The 17,211-nt window shown below is 43.4% G+C and overlaps 1 protein-coding gene across 1 annotated transcript in view; it reads left to right on the forward strand.

Moving 5' to 3' along the window:
- Positions 1 to 17,211, forward strand: part of LOC134457472 (inactive dipeptidyl peptidase 10) — a 74,420-nt gene that overhangs the window by 43,619 nt on the left and 13,590 nt on the right. The window contains exons 11-18 of the mRNA XM_063209479.1: positions 274 to 397; positions 1,460 to 1,501; positions 1,832 to 1,936; positions 5,097 to 5,188; positions 8,040 to 8,087; positions 9,294 to 9,412; positions 9,576 to 9,623; positions 11,187 to 11,285. Coding sequence (XP_063065549.1) covers positions 274 to 397; positions 1,460 to 1,501; positions 1,832 to 1,936; positions 5,097 to 5,188; positions 8,040 to 8,087; positions 9,294 to 9,412; positions 9,576 to 9,623; positions 11,187 to 11,285 — 677 coding nt within the window. The remainder of the gene's footprint in view (positions 1 to 273; positions 398 to 1,459; positions 1,502 to 1,831; positions 1,937 to 5,096; positions 5,189 to 8,039; positions 8,088 to 9,293; positions 9,413 to 9,575; positions 9,624 to 11,186; positions 11,286 to 17,211) is intronic.

A 17,211-nucleotide genomic window follows, 5' to 3' on the forward strand; every position in this document is an offset into this window, starting at 1 on the left:
TGATGCACCCCATCTCAACATAGAGGCGGTTAGATGACCTACTTCTGCCGCCGTGGCAGTGCGCCGTGCTGTGTAGCTAATTAAATCTAAATAATGCTGTTTGAAACACTGTCATGGCAGTTCTATAAACCACTGCCTCTCTTGTCTCATTTTAATTTGATCTCTTTCCCCTTCTCCACCCGCAAAAATGAAGCCCATATTAAAAATTCAAGTATCTTCTCTCCTCTCTATATTAATATGCTCTTTTTAATCTGTGTCTGTATTTTATTTCAGAGACAGCTACATCTCCATGGTTAGCTGGATTAGCAGCACTCAGCTAGCAGTGCGCTGGCTCAATAGGGTTCAGAATCAGTCAGTGCTGTCTGTGTGCGAGGCCACGACTGGAGCCTGCTCTGAGGTGAGATGACAGCAGTGTTTAAAATGTATTACACCACGGATTACAGAATACATACAACATGTGGTTTGTGGTGTATTCCACTAAGTTGGTCAACATAACGTATTCTAAATACTTGATATGTTAATGCCTTTTACAGACTTTACTTTACTTTGGACCTGTCAGATAGCACCACTCCCATTACATTCCATCCCATCCCATTGCTGCCTCTGAGTCGACTGAAGCATTGATGGTATCAATGTTAACAGGATATCTACATGGAAGCTGTTAGTATGTAGCCCAACTCTTTTCTGATTACAACCCACAGTGTTGAACCGATAACTGTAATGGAATACAATTACTCATACTTTGTATTCTGGATACTGTAGCTTGGTATTCAGTTACTCCCCAGTACTGAATGACAGAGGTCAAAGGTCATCTCCAGGTTGGGCTGTCTGATCATCGCTAATAATATTTGCTCATTTGCCTTCTATCCCGCCCAGAGGCTACTGAGCTCTAACAGTTTTCATTAGCCTCTGTTTAACTTAGCTGTTTTTAGCATATCTTTGTCATTGAAAGGGATTTAGGCAGGGAGAGTCATAATTCCCCCTGTGCCCTGGAAACTGGTGTCTGTCCAACAAAGTTTTAAAGGTCACCCGCACTTTTTAAATCCTTTTTGGGCATTGCCTCCCCCACTCCCCTATTCATCTCTGTCTCTTTCTCTCTCTCTCTCTCTCTCTCTCTCTCTCTCTCTCTCTCTCTCTCTCTCTCTCTCTCGCTCTTTGTTTGTATGACTCTCACCCTGTCGGTTTCTCTCTCTCTCTCTCTCTCTCTCTCTCTCTCTCTCTCTCTCTCTCTCTCTCTCTCTCTCTCTCTCTCTCCCTCTCTCTCCCTCTGACTCTGTCCATATCTCTCCTGCCTGTTAGTGTTTCATTTTGACATTTGTCTCGGCTGCGAGGTTTTTTTCATTTCCTGTCACCTCTGTTGAGTCTCATCTTTGGGAACAGATGATGTGATGTTATCTGGTGCGGGTGATTTCACTGATGTCCTTTCCGTTCCTCTCTGTCTCCTCCCATTGCCTCCCAGAAACACAAAATGGCTGTGGACTTTTGGCAGACTCAGCAGCAGGTACATTGTTTTTTCCCTCCTCTGGTCTGGTTCTTTTACAGCAGTGGCACTCATAGCTGTTCTCCCATAAAAATGATGTCTATTAAAGCAGCTCTGTGGCCCCCACAGATGTTGTGCCTTAAGGGCGATTCATGTTGATGGCTGTGTATGTGCGTGCGTGCCTGTGTGCGTGCGTGCATGCGTGTGTGCGTGCGTGTGTGTGCGTTTGTGTGTACGTGTGTGTGTGTGTTTGTGTGTGTGTGTTTGTGTGTTAATGTGTGTGTGTGTGTGCATGTGCATGTGTGTGTGCATGTGCGTGTGTGTGTGTGTGCATGTGCGTGTGTTCCACAGGAGGTTCCATTGTTCTCAGCAGATGGTTCCGTGTTCTACCTGACACTTCCCGCCAAACAAGGGGCCCGGGGCGAGTTCCGCCACATCGCAAGCCTCTCCTCACAGGTCAGTGGGAGAACGTGCCTGTCTGTGCGTCTGTGAATGACAAACATGTGTACTTCATGATGAGTGACAAGTGCGGTCTGCTTATTAATGTTGATTGTCAGGTGTGAATGACAAATGTGTTCATATTTTTGTAGGCCTACGTTATAATGTTTGTTGTCATACAGTACATATTGTAGGGACTATTACACCAAAGTTTAATTCATTTCCCTTCATTTTACGAATGGCCACCATTTTGTAAAATGAGGACACCATTTTCTATACTGTACCTGATCAAATTACATACGCGGCTCAGCCCCGCCCCGTATGTATAAAGCCAGGTACAGGTATGCTATCACCCCTCTTCCCCGCCCGACTTTCCTCCATCAAGATGTGAAACGTGCCGGGACACGTCTCCTTGGAGAGACGTCTATTTTAGAAATTATTGAAACTGTAAGTTATCTTGGTCAGGTTAACACTACGGTCGATATATTTCTTCCTTCAACCGGTTTTCGTTTGTATTGCATTTGACTTTTGCGGACACTGCTAGGAGAGCAGTGAGTCAGGATACACGAGGAACTCACGCGCTATAGGATAACTTTTGTACGGACAATTGTTAATCTTTTACTAGTACTGAAATCAAAGGAACCTCCCTGGAGTCGAAAAAGATTCGGTTGAGGCTTGATTGTCTGTTCCCCAAGAGAGTGGACAGCCGGTATAGTTATTACGCGTGGAACGGACCTACGTGCACCCGCCCTTCTCACTGGACCTTCGCAGGACGGCACCGCAAAGACAATCGGACTACACAACGAAATACCACTTTCCTTTTCCCCGTTCAACGAAGCAAGACTTTTTTGGACATATCACAGCCTCGCGCCGGAACCGCGTGGTATCGCTCGGACCCCAGACAGTAGCCTACCCGAGCAGCTTGGAGAACAAAGGAAACTCGCGCGCACAGCGACGCGCACACCCACTTCGCCCGAGAGATCAAAGGAATTCTCTCTCTTCCTACCAAGGATAACCAGTAAGCACTGAGTTTGGGCATATATATGCAGTTAGAACTGTTACATAGCTTTGAGGAGTTGTGTTTAAATATCCACACTTGTAGAGTGTGATATATTTTATTTTGGGTTATTTTGTTCTATCTGTTCTTTCTTTCCTTTCTCTCTTTCTCCCCTCTCATCACCACAGATAGCCACACGCTATTCTTAGTTTACATTAGTTGCAATATTGCCATAGGTCATACTTGCACCCACATGTAAATTATCCACTTACAGAGATACACGTACCCGTGTTTTAACCCATAGAGTTATCGAATCGAGGACGTAAGCTATTGTCGGAAAAGCGCGCCAAGCGCTTCCTTTTCCCTCCCCCCACACATACTGTAACGCCTTTAGACAAAGGACAGTATTCTCTGATTAGCTTGAATTCTATCTTGAAGATAAGTTCCCGCTTCATCAGCCGAAAGCTTAACGCCCCTCCTCGTATCTCATATTTCGGTCCTGCGCGCAGCGCTGCGCAGAATCATTTGAGCCATAGTTCATAGAACATACATCTCTCACTCTCCTCCCACCGCTCCGCACAAGCGGTGACAGAGGCGCGCGGCCCATCGAGCGCGCGCCTCCCCCTTTTCTCTCTCTCTTTCTCTCTCTCACATACACACACACACACACACATAGCGCATCCTCTCATACCCCGTGTATATATTGTATATTTTACCTAAAGTTCTTATGCCCTGCAAGTCACATTGGCTGTATCAGTGTTATGACCGGATGATGCTTTTACAATAAATGTACACTGTGGTGAACTGTGTTTGTCTTATTTGAACAATTTCTACGAAGTCAACCAGAAAAGAATTCACACAAAACCTTCAGATTATTTGTCAATAATGGTCATGATTTTATGAGACGGTCATGAACCGTGTTTTATGCAATCATTAATTAGACAATTGACGATTCCATGAGTACACACCTACACATTATTGATACCCAACGTGAAGAGTTTAACACACTCTTCATGCATCATTTCTTATACTCTTATTCCTCACATATAGTAATAACACATTACATATTTGGAACTGTATAAGAATTGTATACTTGTTAATGTAATTATAATTACATTACTGTACTCCCTTACACATAGTCCCCGTACCCATAAATGTAGTTTACCTACATATTTTGGTGCCCTTGCGTGAGGAAGAATATTCCTCACGTCCAATACATGTGGGATTACCCCTACAATATGTATGAATAATGTGCCCAATGTGACAAGTGTACTTAGTATTGATTGTTCGTGTGTGTGTGTGTGTGTGTGTGTGTGTGTGTGTGTGTGTGTGTGTGTGTGTGTGTGTGTGTGTGTGTGTGTGTGTGTGTGTGTGTGTGTGTGTGTGTGTGTGTGTGTGTGTGTGTGTGTGTCTGTGAGTGAGTAACATGCTCAATGCCTTTTTATTATTACCATGTGTGTATGAGCAACATGAATCTAATCCTGTTTGTTGTCATTGCATGTGTATGAGCTTCGTAATTGATTAATAGCGCTTAACATGTGCATGTATGTCAGAGATATGCTTATGAGTAATGCCTTGGTACAAATAATGAAGGTGGTGAGCTGACCAGTGTATTTTATGAGATACTCTCTTGTAATGACATTTTAATTTACAGCGGCTATCATTATTTATTTTTTTGATTAATGTCTTAATTCGCGACACACAGCCAGTCTGCATTTGTAATGTGGTATCATCACAGTTGGGTGTATAAGACAGCAGTTGGAAAAAGACATGGCACGTAATACAAAAATGATTGATTTTGGATTATCATTAATAATTGGAATCATATTTTGTCGGCTACTCATGCCGTTGTAACACAGCATTAAATGAAAATGGAAAAAAGAAAAGAAAAAACTAATCTGACTTCTGAACTGGAGCTGCATATATTATCCACCTCTGCCTGTTCCATCTGGTCTATTCTTCTTCCCTTTTCATTTAATTTCTGCTCACACATCTTTCTCTTTCCTCTGGCCCTGTAATTTATGATGGCGTCTCATTTTATTCACTCTGTCTCTCTCCCCTCACTTTTCTCTCTCTCTCTCCTTACTCTTTTCACTCTCTCTCCCTCCTTCTTTTTTCTGTCCCTGTCTCTCCCTTTCTTTTTTCCCCCCCTCTCTTTTCATATTTCTTCCTCCCCTGCAGCCTGCCCTTTCATCTGTGTCCCCGCGCTTCTTGACATCGGGCAACTGGGATGTCACCTCGCTCTGCGCGCTGGACGAGGAAGCCGGGAAAATGTATGAGGACCTTCAGAGGCGTTTTAAATCAGAATGCCGCCGCGATTTTGCCATCTTAAAAGGATCCTGTGCTAAATTGCCTTCCGAGTCATTTGTCACCGTGCCCTTGCTTTATGTACCTATCAAGAGAGGCCCCGACTACATGGCTTGGAGCTGAGCGAAAATGGGCCGGGGGAAAAAAAAAAACTTAGTCGCTGCATTTTATTGGAAAGCGAAGAGACGTTTAATTAAATCCGGAAGTGTAATGTGAATTTAAGATCAGCAGTGATGGACAATAATTGTGCTACTGTAGTTGCTAATTGCATCGCATGCAATGAGATAATAACATTGTGAGTACTGCAAATTGACTAGGCCTTTGAAATTACTGCGGTAGACACGTTTGTAGAAAATGAGCTTACTCATTTGGTAGCACCTGACAGTCCCAGAACAAGCCCATCTTTTAACATGACCCTGGTTCACAGTCACACCCTGTATCAAAGTTGTGACGAGGGACATTTATGTACTGATGAAGGTTCCCAAAGTCGCACCAGCATATGTTATCACAGCGGTGACTTTTCAGAAACTTTTCCAGAAACTTGGGAAGGTAGCGGGCGCCGGTCAGACCGGGCGGTGACACTGTTGTGTTGGCACCACACTGATGGCAGACAGCAGGATGCGAGTCTCTGCTGCTAAGGACTCTGGCTCAATGGCGTGCACACACCAGATGGTCTCCTAGCCGTTCTGACACCATGTGGAAGGGATGCTGTTTCCTCAGCAAAAAAACAAAACACACACACACGCACACAAAAAAACTGCTGCCAGTGCCTTCTTCCAATATAAATTCCCTGAGCACTTTATTAAAAAACATCAATAAACCCGATGCCTTTTCCTGCGATGATCTACGCAGGCGATCATATGGGAGCAGTGCAGAGTGTAGTGTAAAAAAAACAAAAACATGGTGATGAGAATCCCAGCTTCCGTTAATGTTGACATTTACCATCCAAATGGGGGCGAAAATCAGATCCCAATGATTTTAATGGTGGCATAATTGTCCTACAAGCTTGGCTGTTAGAGCGGATTTATCCGGACACCTATGCACAACAACAGCCTCTTCCTCTGGACTTTTTAGAACGGTGCAGAAACAGCAGCAGTTAGAAAACACTTTAAAAGGGCCGCCATGAATAACTAAAAGACTGGTTTGAGACAAAGGATAATTCAGAGAGCCATTTTCTGTGGAAGCACAAAACAACATCAGAATGTACAACGTGAGGAACCTTGGGGTGGATGTGTTGGAATGGCAGAGGACCACGTCAGGTTCTATTTCTGTTTGGCTCTGATCACGAACCTGAGGCTGCAGTGGACACAGGCTTTTAAAAAAGAGAAAAAAAACCTAACACAGTTGAAGTCTGTGAACATATAGCCTGTAGTCAGATCAATCTTGACTTCTGCCAAGATAAAACAGATGGCAGGACCAAACAGAAGAAGATGGAGTGAAATTGCAGGAGACCATGTCAGGTTGTGTTGCTGTTTAGCCATGATCACAAACCTGCGGATGCAGTACGTATAGGCATAGGCCTAACAAAAACTACACAGGTCGAAGCCTGAGCAGTCCGATCAATCTTGACTTCTGCTGAGATAAAACAGATGGCAGAGCCAGATTTTGTTTCATCATTGTGAATCTACAGACCCACTCGGATCTGTGTTTGCAGTACAGGCTGCTGCCTATGGCGTAATGATGTGGGAAGCCAGCCAATTATTGTTTGACTGGAGCAATCTATTGGAGTATTGTCAGGGGCCATGTGTGTCCCTTAATGACCACAAATTGCCCCCCGGTGACTACTTCCATGCTAGGAGGCAAAAGCCAAAGTGTAGTCTCATTTGCGGTTTTATAAATGTGACGATGAGTTCAGTGTCGTCCTGTGGCTTAAGAGTAAAAGTCATATATCTGTGCACCAGAAACAGTACCGTCTGATCATTTTTTTTAATGTTAAAATGGTTTCCAAAATTATTTTAGTGACACTTGCGTGACTTAAGTGAATTTGCTTTGCCCTATAGCCAAGGGCTATAATCTATAACCCAACCATAAAATAAGCTACTTCAATATCTCATCTGCTTTAGTGATGGTGGAGAAAGTACAGCACATGAAAGGACAGTTGCTCTCTGAAGGTTTTGGTCTTTTATATGTATATGGGTCAATGAGTGGGTTTTATTTGGACACAGACATCAGATGGTACAACCACACTTGATGCCCGTAAATGAATTAGTAATTGGTAATTAATTCAATGAATATGCTTCTTAGATAATCCACTAAGAACAAACAAACAACACCATTTAATCCATACAAAAGTGGCATTAGTTGTGGATGCACTACCCTGACATGTTTTACTACTAAAACCCATTGACCCTTATGAATGAAAATGCCCTGTGTTTATGTTGTAAACAAATGACTGTCCTATACAGTATATTCCCAATGGGATGCCGAGTGTAGCATTAACAAAGTAGGATATCAGTTTGCTCTTGATTGAAATGTCACCTGTACAAGTGGCACACGTGTGTGCATATGGGGGATGTTCCAGCAATGATGAACTAGACCCAATCATGTCAACACAGTGGTTGTCTAGGGGTTGATACCATGGGCGGATTCCAATATGTGGAGTCAGCATATTGGAATGCACCTCATATTTGTTTTCCCCCAATATCGATGGAGTTACTTGTTAGGGGTTGAGACTAGCATGCTTGTTTACCCTTGTCTGTGTGTAGTTACTGTACCTCCTTTTTGGGACCATGTTTGTTTGCCCTTGTGTTTTGTGTGCTGTAACCTTCTTGTTTTAGGGTTGAGACCATATTTGTTTCCCCTTGTCTGTGTGTGTAGTTACTTCCTGAGCACGGAGGAATCTAGGCAGAGCAGACACTTGTACAGGTAAGCCTTCTGCCTGCCGTAGCACCCCCCCTCCTCATCCATAATTGAACACACACTCACTGCATGAAGCCCTGCCGTCCATCCGTCCGCCCATCCGCCTGCCCGCCCGCTTACCCAACCGACCAGCGCAACTCATCCTCTGTTCCAATTCTGCAGCGCATTTGCATCAGAATGTTCTTGACAGTGTTTGCATGCAGACTCATTTTCTGCTTTCATTATGCGCTTGCCTGCCTTCCTGCCTGTCTGCCTACCTGCCTCTCTCTCCCTGCCTCTCTCAGGTTGTTGTGATATCCAGACTAATCCGGGACTTAACTTCATCTATTAGGGTATTATTTCTGAGGGAACAAATATTCCGTCCCTCTCGTTTTCAGAAGATGACTTCACACACGTGCGCACACAGCTTCTCGGAATAACATTCAAAAACATTCAAATCCATTAGATGCGCTTGATTTGTGTTTAATTGAATTGGGGTGAAAACGACCATTGGCTTTTTCATTTCATATTGGGAGCCAGCTCGGTAGGGGCACTATGGCTGAACAGAGGGGATTTTTTTTCTCCGTTCCATGTCGAAACCTCTGCTTTCAGCCTACATCCAATTCATTTATGGCAGCCAGCTTCACGTCCGAATGAAGGAAGGCCGGGTTCGGGACGGATGATGGTGGAGGTGGGGCTGTGGAGTGGGGTGGGTGGAGGTAGGGGTGTTGCGAAGCCATCTATAGCCCACGTTGATTTATGTGTCGTCGGCTTTACATTCTGTCACTGGCTGGGGCCTTTCACTTTCACTACCGCTTTTTATTGCATGGCTCCAGGAACGGAGTGGATGGGTTATGATGCCGGGGAGTGTGGGGAGAGAGAGTGGGTTTTAAAAATGGGGATAAGCTGCATTGGTGCTGGTGTTGTGTAGGCTACGTGCGCGCTCCTGGCCATTCCATAATGATGGGAGTGGGGGTGCTTATTTGTAGGTCAAAGTCATTATGCAAAGAAAGGGCAGCACCGGCGTTTGAACAATGGCTTTCTCGGCATCAGATCCAGTCCATTATTTAACCCGCCAGAGAATTATAGTGTTCCCTCCTTCCCCCTCCCCCCCCCCTCCTCCTCCTCACCCACTCTCCATTCATTTTAAGTGGGTATATACTCTTAATCAATGTGTATATGTGAGATTAATAGCGTTGATCCGTTGACCTTGTCAGTGTTTGTCTTGCACAGTGCTGAATTAGGGGGTGTTTTCCTACGGCAGTGCCTGACGTGTGGCCTGGTGGACGACTGTAGCTTCTTCCGCGTGCTGTTCAGTCCTAACCTCACATCTTTCATCCTCCACTGCTTAGGTAAGTCAAGGTTTTTAAGGATCTGTAGTGTTCCCCAACTATTACGTAAGCATAATGAAAAATGCATGAAGGCATTTTGTCTCTCTCTCTCTGATGTTGAACTTGTACTCCTTCCCTCCCTCCCTCCCTCCCTCTCTCCCTCCACCCATCCATTCCATCGCAGGTCCAGGAGTGCCGAAGGTGACCCTTCATAGCATAAGTGACCCCACCAGTAAGTGTTTGAAGACACGCAACACATACGCATTGCTCCCCCAAAATGACTGAGCCCCACTATACACTGATATTTATATCGCAAATGATTTCACGTTAAATGATTGAAGATGAGCCAATGTTAGATCAAGATGTTTCTAAAAAAAACACTGGACGGACAGACACACTTAAGTCTCCTCTGATCTAAAAATATGCTTCCATTATGAGCAGATGACAGGGGATATTCTGAGGAAGTGAAGGGCCCCGAAGTACATCCAGACAAGAAAAGAGGAAAGAAATCCTTGATCCAGGCACTTCAGTTGGTTTCAAAAGTCCAAAACAATCTTTATTTAGTGGGAAAGCCTTCATCAGGGTGATTAAGGCTGTATGGTCGATACGCGTTGCCGAATTTTAATGTATTAGCCCACTAAATAAAGATTGTTTTGGACTTTCTAAACCAACTGAAGTGCCTGGATCAAGGATTTCTTTCCTCCTTTTTTGTTGAACTTTGCGCCCTCCAAGAGCACCAGTTGTTTTTGAGGATGCTAGCAGCGCTCTGCCTACTCTTCTTTACAACCAGACAAGATTTACCTCAGGCTTCTGGTCACACATTGCATACAGACTTGGCCCTACGCAATACACTTTGGCACATTGAGTGTACACATTGAGTGTCCATTTGAACTCACATGGTGTTGTTCCTGCACTCTGGGTGTTGATTTTAGCACTGCAAAATAAAGGGCACAGACACAGACTAATGATCCACACCCAACAATAGCAACAACCTGGGGCTTCCTGACACTGAACTTTTCTGCACAAACCCCATTAACAAATGCTCAGAGAGTTTCACAAGCACTCCAGGGAGCTGCTGTGTATATTTGTGACCCTTTCGAAGTGGTCAAACTGTGGAGGGAAAACTATTTCAGCGTAATTAAACTTGTTTAGAGGCCGCTTCCCTTTATTAAGCCAATAAATAAACACATAGAACATTTAGAGGTGAATTAGTAGGCACTGAGCTTGTGGGCTGTTCCTAAAAGCTCAGGGTGAAAAACAATATTTTCGTAGCCTGGCCAGGGGCGCTTCATTTACTACTATTTAAAGGTGCTCAGTCATAGCGGTTGTGCACATTAATAAATGGGTAAACGTGCTTCCGTTTACTTCTGGGAGCTGTATACATGGGTTCTAAATCGTTGTTTTCTCCTGACTGCGCGAAACTAGCTGCGCATAACTCGACCTCTGATTGTTGGAAACCGCTGTCGGTCAAAGAAATTGCCCTCGTGGTTGGCTACGAATGTCTTGCCCCTCCTCACAACAATGTGTTTATATATATTTTTTAAAAACTATCTACACGTCTGGCTGATTTCTAAAACTTAAGGCGAAAATTGTATCAGAAGGTCAAGTGTACAATCAAGATGTGTGTTTATGACTTGAGATACGGTGTGGCTGTTGAGGTACACACTTGCTGATGTTTGGTTTGTGTGTGTGTGTGTGTGTGTGTGTGTGTGTGTGTGTGTGTGTGTGTGTGTGTGTGTGTGTGTGTGTGTGTGTGTGTGTGTGTGTGTGTGTGTGTGTGTGTGTGATCCTGTAGGATACACTGTTCTGGAGGATAACGCACCACTGGCTATTGCTCTGGGAGCCAAACGCCTTCCCGAAACGCTGTACCAGACCCTCTCGTCTGACAGCTACGGTAGGAACACAGCTCTCTCATGTCAGAGAGGGGACATAATTCACATATACAGTATTTGCTGTGTTGTGAATCAGGTGCTGTGTGTGTGTGTGTGTGTGTGTGTGAGAGAAAGAGAGAGAGAGAGAGAGAGAGAGAGAGAGAGAGAGAGAGAGAGAGAGAGAGAGAGAGGAGAGAGAGAGGAGAGAGAGAGGAGAGAGAGAGAGAGAGAGAGAGAGAGAGAGAGAGAGAGAGAGAGAGAGAGAGATGTATACCAGACTCTGGGACGGGTATCTCTGGGACGTACATGGGTTAGACAATGAACCTGAAACACCTGGTTTTTGACAGGTTTGGCTATAGCAGCCCCGCCGTGTGTATCGACCCTGTGGAGCTCCCGATGGACAGTTATGAGAGTAGACAGGAGAGTGGAGGTGAACATTTAATTCTGCCGTGATTTGGGCAGCTGTAGTTTCATGTTTTAAAAAAAAAATACGAACATCCCTTTCAGACAGCTTTCACTTGCGTCCACAGTTAATCCTGTTGGATATGGTTCGTGCCACTTGATACATTACAAGGACTTGCTGTCTTGGTCATAGATGCGCCATCAAGATATTCAGTATCTTGTTCTTTTGAACTCTGATATGTCACCCATAATGTTGTGTGCATTGCGATGTTTTGAGCAATTCTTGCCCTCCTAATTGAACCTTCACACTCTGTTCTTACTGGTGCAATGTGCAATTAATGAAGATTCGTCACCAGGCTGGTCCACTTTGGCCCGTAAACTTCCCATACTAAAATGTCAGGTGTTTTAGTTTCATTGTCCAACCCCTGTATATTTGAGTGGTTTGACTTATTACATCAAACTATTAGGTCACATGGCACCAAGTGGATTCAAGCTAGAAAAGGCCAACTTCACGCAAAGTCAGTTCACTGCAAAATGTATGTTATACTGAGTAGTAGTGGCCGTTTGTCAAACAAAATCAAATTAAACTTAAATCAAACGGAACACTTCAGGCACCATGGGCAGGTAATGTACGCAGGCAAGACAAAGTCCAATTTCCAGGCAAAGTTCTTGAGTTGATGGTGGTTTATTTTATTCCAGTTGAGCAAACACATGGCATCTCTCGCTCTGGTAAAAAACCATATGCCCATCACCCAGGTGCCTACAAAGATCACCACCTACTTCCTACCTATATACAGGTGTACCTGTGCCCACTATCGCTCCCAAGTGTTCAAATTATATATCGGTAAATAAATAAAAGAAAATGATTAAAGCTATAAAGCAAAGCAATTAACTAAACAAGTAACTAGAATGATCATTTATTATTAAAATTACCACATTACTAAAATACTAATAACTAATCATACTGTAATGTTCTCAAAACAATAAACAAATTAACCATTAACTTTAACATTACTTAAAAAGAATAGTATAGCTCCAACATTCCGGCCCCTAATTGGGCATTATCACAATTACTGAATTATGAAAAGAGGAGCTATACAATAAGCACTAACTAACTACATCAAGCACAAATGTCTTCTTGCTGCACCTACAAAGAAAAGAGATGTTAATCAGAGAGAGAGAGAGAGAGAGAGAGAGAGAGAGAGAGAGAGAGAGAGAGAGAGACCAAATGGCCAAGTCAGTCCACTCCAGCCTCCAGCAGCAGGCACAGCTTCGTCACAGGCCTCTCCAGGACACTGGTCTTCATTTTGAAGCGCACGGAGCGTGCATGGCCCATCGCATCTGATCTCACTTCCAGGACTCTCCCCATCATCCAGCCTCCTCTCGGTGCTGTAGCATGTGCCACAAGAACAATGTCTCCAGGTACAAGGTTTCTTCTTTCTGTCCACTTCTGTCTCTGAGTGAATGGAGCTTCATCTGGCAACACCCTCTCAGCAGGCGAGTCTAGAAGTAAGGCAAGTCTTGTTCTAGGAGCTTTCCTCTGTTGAGTCTGGTCTCTCTTGATCTCCGGGTCAGCAGCAGGAATCAACTGAAGGCCATCATCCAATACATGCCACTTGTCCTGATCGACATCAGTTGGCTCTCTGACGACTGCAATTCTTTCCAATTTGGGTTGTAGCTCATTTTGCAGCTTGAGGTCTACTCCTGACATTTCAATCTGCTCCTCTGATGCTCTTTCGGTGAGGTGATGGTGATGCTGTTTTACAGGAATTCCTTGCAGGTGTTCAACAGAGATGTAATTTGCTGCTACAGAAGAATAGTCACGTTTGCTTCTGCAGCTGCCACCATTATAGACTAACCAACCAACCCGAGTTCGGGTGGCGTATGGGCCGTCATTCTGGCTGTTTATCACCTGCCAAGGCTCCAAGATTTTAGATGCATCAGTTCCTATCAACAGTTCAACATCTGCATGAATGTCATGAAGTTTTACATCTTTAAGATAAGGCCATGGAGCAATGTCAGCTTGTCTGGGAATGTTAAGTGTAGACACAGGCATACACTTTTGAGTTAAAACATCAGGAAGCTCTATAAAATCTTCAGCATCCATGCCAGACACCTCCAGCCCTGACAGTATGTGAGCATCGACAACTTTCTGTTGGCCCATAGTTTTTAGAAGAATGTTTGTCTTCTCACCTCGCAGCTTCAGCTTTCTTGCCATGTTTTCTGTGCAGAACGTTCCAGAACTGCCAGGATCAAGGAACGCATATGTCTCTGTGGTCTTGTTGGTCAGTTTGCTTCTGACTTTCACAGCAACAATGGAAAAGGTGGAGTGTTCTACTCCGGCCCCGATATGGCTACATGTCTGAGAGGGCACATTTGAATCAGTTGAAGGGTTGACAGATGTACCTGTATTCTGTTTTTCTATGTGAAGGACTCCGGGGTGTTTCTTGTGACATACATGGCAATTCAAACGTCTCCGACAGTTTTTGCTTATATGGCCTATTCTGAGGCAACCGAAACAAATGCCCTTGTTCTTGATGAAGTTTATTTTGTCACTGTGTTCTTTGGCTTTAAACTCTGAGCACTGATTCAATGTGTGGTTGTTCTGCAGGCAAAAAAGGCAGCAATGAAAGGAGTTGGTGTTATTCATTGCATGTCCTGAAGGCTGCGCCATAGAGTCTTGGCTGACAGGAGTTACATTTGTGGCAAAACTGCTTTCCTTTCTCTCACTAAGCGGACTGCGGCTGGATGCTTTGGTGTGAGAAGAGGGGTAAGGATCTTGAATATTTCCAAAAACTGGATCTAATGCTATTTTGACTTGCTTCTCAATAAAATTCACAAGATCATTAAACATGGCTCTATATCCTCTTTTTTCCAACAGATCACATGCAACATTCCTCCATTTCTCTCTTAAATTGTAGGGAAGTTTCAGGATAATGCTCCGCATGTTAGACGGTATGTCCAATTCACTCAAGTACATCACTTGTTCCATCATGTTCGAACATCCTCTGAGAAATAAAGACAGTGCTTGCAATCCTTTCACATCCTCACGTTTTACTGGAGTCCAGTTCATTATTTTCTCCATGTAAGCAGATGCAATTTTGTGTTCATCTCCAAAGTGCTGTGCAAGAAGACTTTTGGCTCTTTGATAGCCTTGATCTGGGGGAAGATGTTGGCAACTCTGCACGAGGTCCCTTGGAAGCCCCCTGGTGTACTGTTCAAGGAAGCGCAAAGAGTCAATCGCATTATCCGTCTTCATTTCCACTCCATTTTCAAAGGCCCTAATAAATGACTGATATTGGAGAGGATCTCCATCAAAGACAGGGAGATTTCGTGCAGGCAGAGTTGATGATACACTCTGCTGAACTAACAATGCAGTGATTTCATTTTGTTTTTGCATAATGTTCACCACATCAATTTTGTTATTTCCAGTTTGAGTTTGGGAATTTAAATTGTTTCCTGTTTGATGTCCGAGGAGAGCAGTGCGTCTTACTTGTGGAGGCATTACATTCATTTGCGCAGCAGGTCTTTGCTTTGGTCTGACTACTGGTGCAGCAGGGAAGGCAAGAATATTTGCATGAGGAACAAAGTCGCTGGCTTGGGGATTTAGTCCGGTGGAGTTTTGGGCTTTACTCTTTTTCAAATAAGAGTTCATTCCATCTGATCGTTTTGAACCACACTGAGACGTTTTACTTTCTAATACCTCAAGCTTTGCTGTATTTGCTGCCAAGTCTGTTTCCAGCTCCAATTGTTCCTTTTCCCTGCGTAATTTTTCTGTTTCTCGTCGTAACCTTTCCTCTTGCACTTCAATTTCATGTTTCTTTTTCAGCAGCTCAGAGCGTTTCAAAAGAGCCATTCTCTCGGATTCCGCCTTTGCGCGCGCCTTGGATGAAGAAGTTGATGCGCCTGTTGCGCGTGATTTTGCAGTACTAGATTTTACACTCAACACATTTGAAATGCTGTCTTCGGGATTTATCCCATCATCAAGACAGTCTGTGTCATGAGGCTCTTTTGGCTGCGAGTATGGTTTGCCACTTTTAGACAGCCACTCCTTTATCTCCTCAGTAAATGCTCGACATGATGTGATTTTATCCTCAAAGTTTTTGATGTTGCTGTTAAGCGTTTGGTCATTCTCTGGTAGAGGCAATTCCATGAATGTCTCGTGTACTTTAAGCGCCTCCTCGTAACACTGAATGAACAAGGCAAGCTGCGCGTTCACAGCATCTGATTTTCCACCTGACTCAATTAGTATTAACTCAATTAATTTTATCCATAAACCTTTTAGATTGCTTAATTTTTGCTGATCGATTTTCTTGACAAGTCTGTATGTAAAAGCATATTCCTTTAGGTGTTAATTTAATCGACCGTTTTGATTCAGGCCTTTCCAATCCGGATTTCGCTTCTGCGTCGGACATTTTGCTACAAACTTATAATTTTGAATAAAGTTCTGAATCTGAATGCGGCAATGGTGACGAGCAGAAAGTTCCGAATTTTATCGTAAGCAATGTTCTTATAAAACAAGCAAGTCCTCTTCACCGACACAGGTTGTGAATGCACAGGCTTCTTATCATGCCTTTTTATGAATGAAGGTGGCCGGGCGCGTAAATACAAAGCGCGCAGCAGTCAAGGCAGCCAGTTTTAACTTTTTAAAAGTTCAAACAACTTTTCAATGAAATCATCTTCACCGTTTTCCTATACGGCTTTTAACTCTTCAGCAGTGCACATACCACGAGTTCTTTGTTCTGGGCAAGGCCTTCCTCCCTCACGCCAACAAACAATCCATGAAAGATGAACTCACAAATCCTTTTTCCATCGGATATTCCAATAATGTCCGAGATCCAGATCCAAGGAAAGTTTTCATTAATCCATAGGCGCAGACTTTTCCTTGAGCCAGTTCTTAGTTGGGTAGGTTTTTTACTTGTGTAGTGGCCGTTTGTCAAACAAAATCAAATTAAACTTAAATCAAACGGAACACTTCAGGCACCATGGGCAGGTAATGTACGCAGGCAAGACAAAGTCCAATTTCCAGGCAAAGTTCTTGAGTTGATGGTGGTTTATTTTATTCCAGTTGAGCAAACACATGGCATCTCTCGCTCTGGTAAAAAACCATATGCCCATCACCCAGGTGCCTACACAGATCACCACCTACTTCCTACCTATATACAGGTGTACCTGTGCCCACTATCGCCCCCAAGTGTTCAAATGATATATCGGTAAATAAATCAAAGAAAAATGACTAAAGCTATAAAGCAAAGCAAATAACTAAACAAGTAGAATTATCATTTATTATTAAAATTACCACATTACTAAAATACTAATAACTAATCATACTGTAATGTTCTCAAAACAATAAACAAATTAACCATTAACTTTAACATTACTTAAAAAGAATAGTATAGCTCCAACACTGAGTAGTAATACTTTATTAAAACGGCTGACTAATTGAAAAGTCAGTGCTAGATTTTTTTTAAGACATTCATTTCAGGATTTACATGTACTCCCAGTCAATTCCTTAGTAAAATAATTTACCTACCTTAAACATTTCTG

Source organism: Engraulis encrasicolus, chromosome 10 (genome assembly GCF_034702125.1).
Source record: "Engraulis encrasicolus isolate BLACKSEA-1 chromosome 10, IST_EnEncr_1.0, whole genome shotgun sequence".
Classification (NCBI taxonomy): domain Eukaryota; kingdom Metazoa; phylum Chordata; class Actinopteri; order Clupeiformes; family Engraulidae; genus Engraulis; species Engraulis encrasicolus.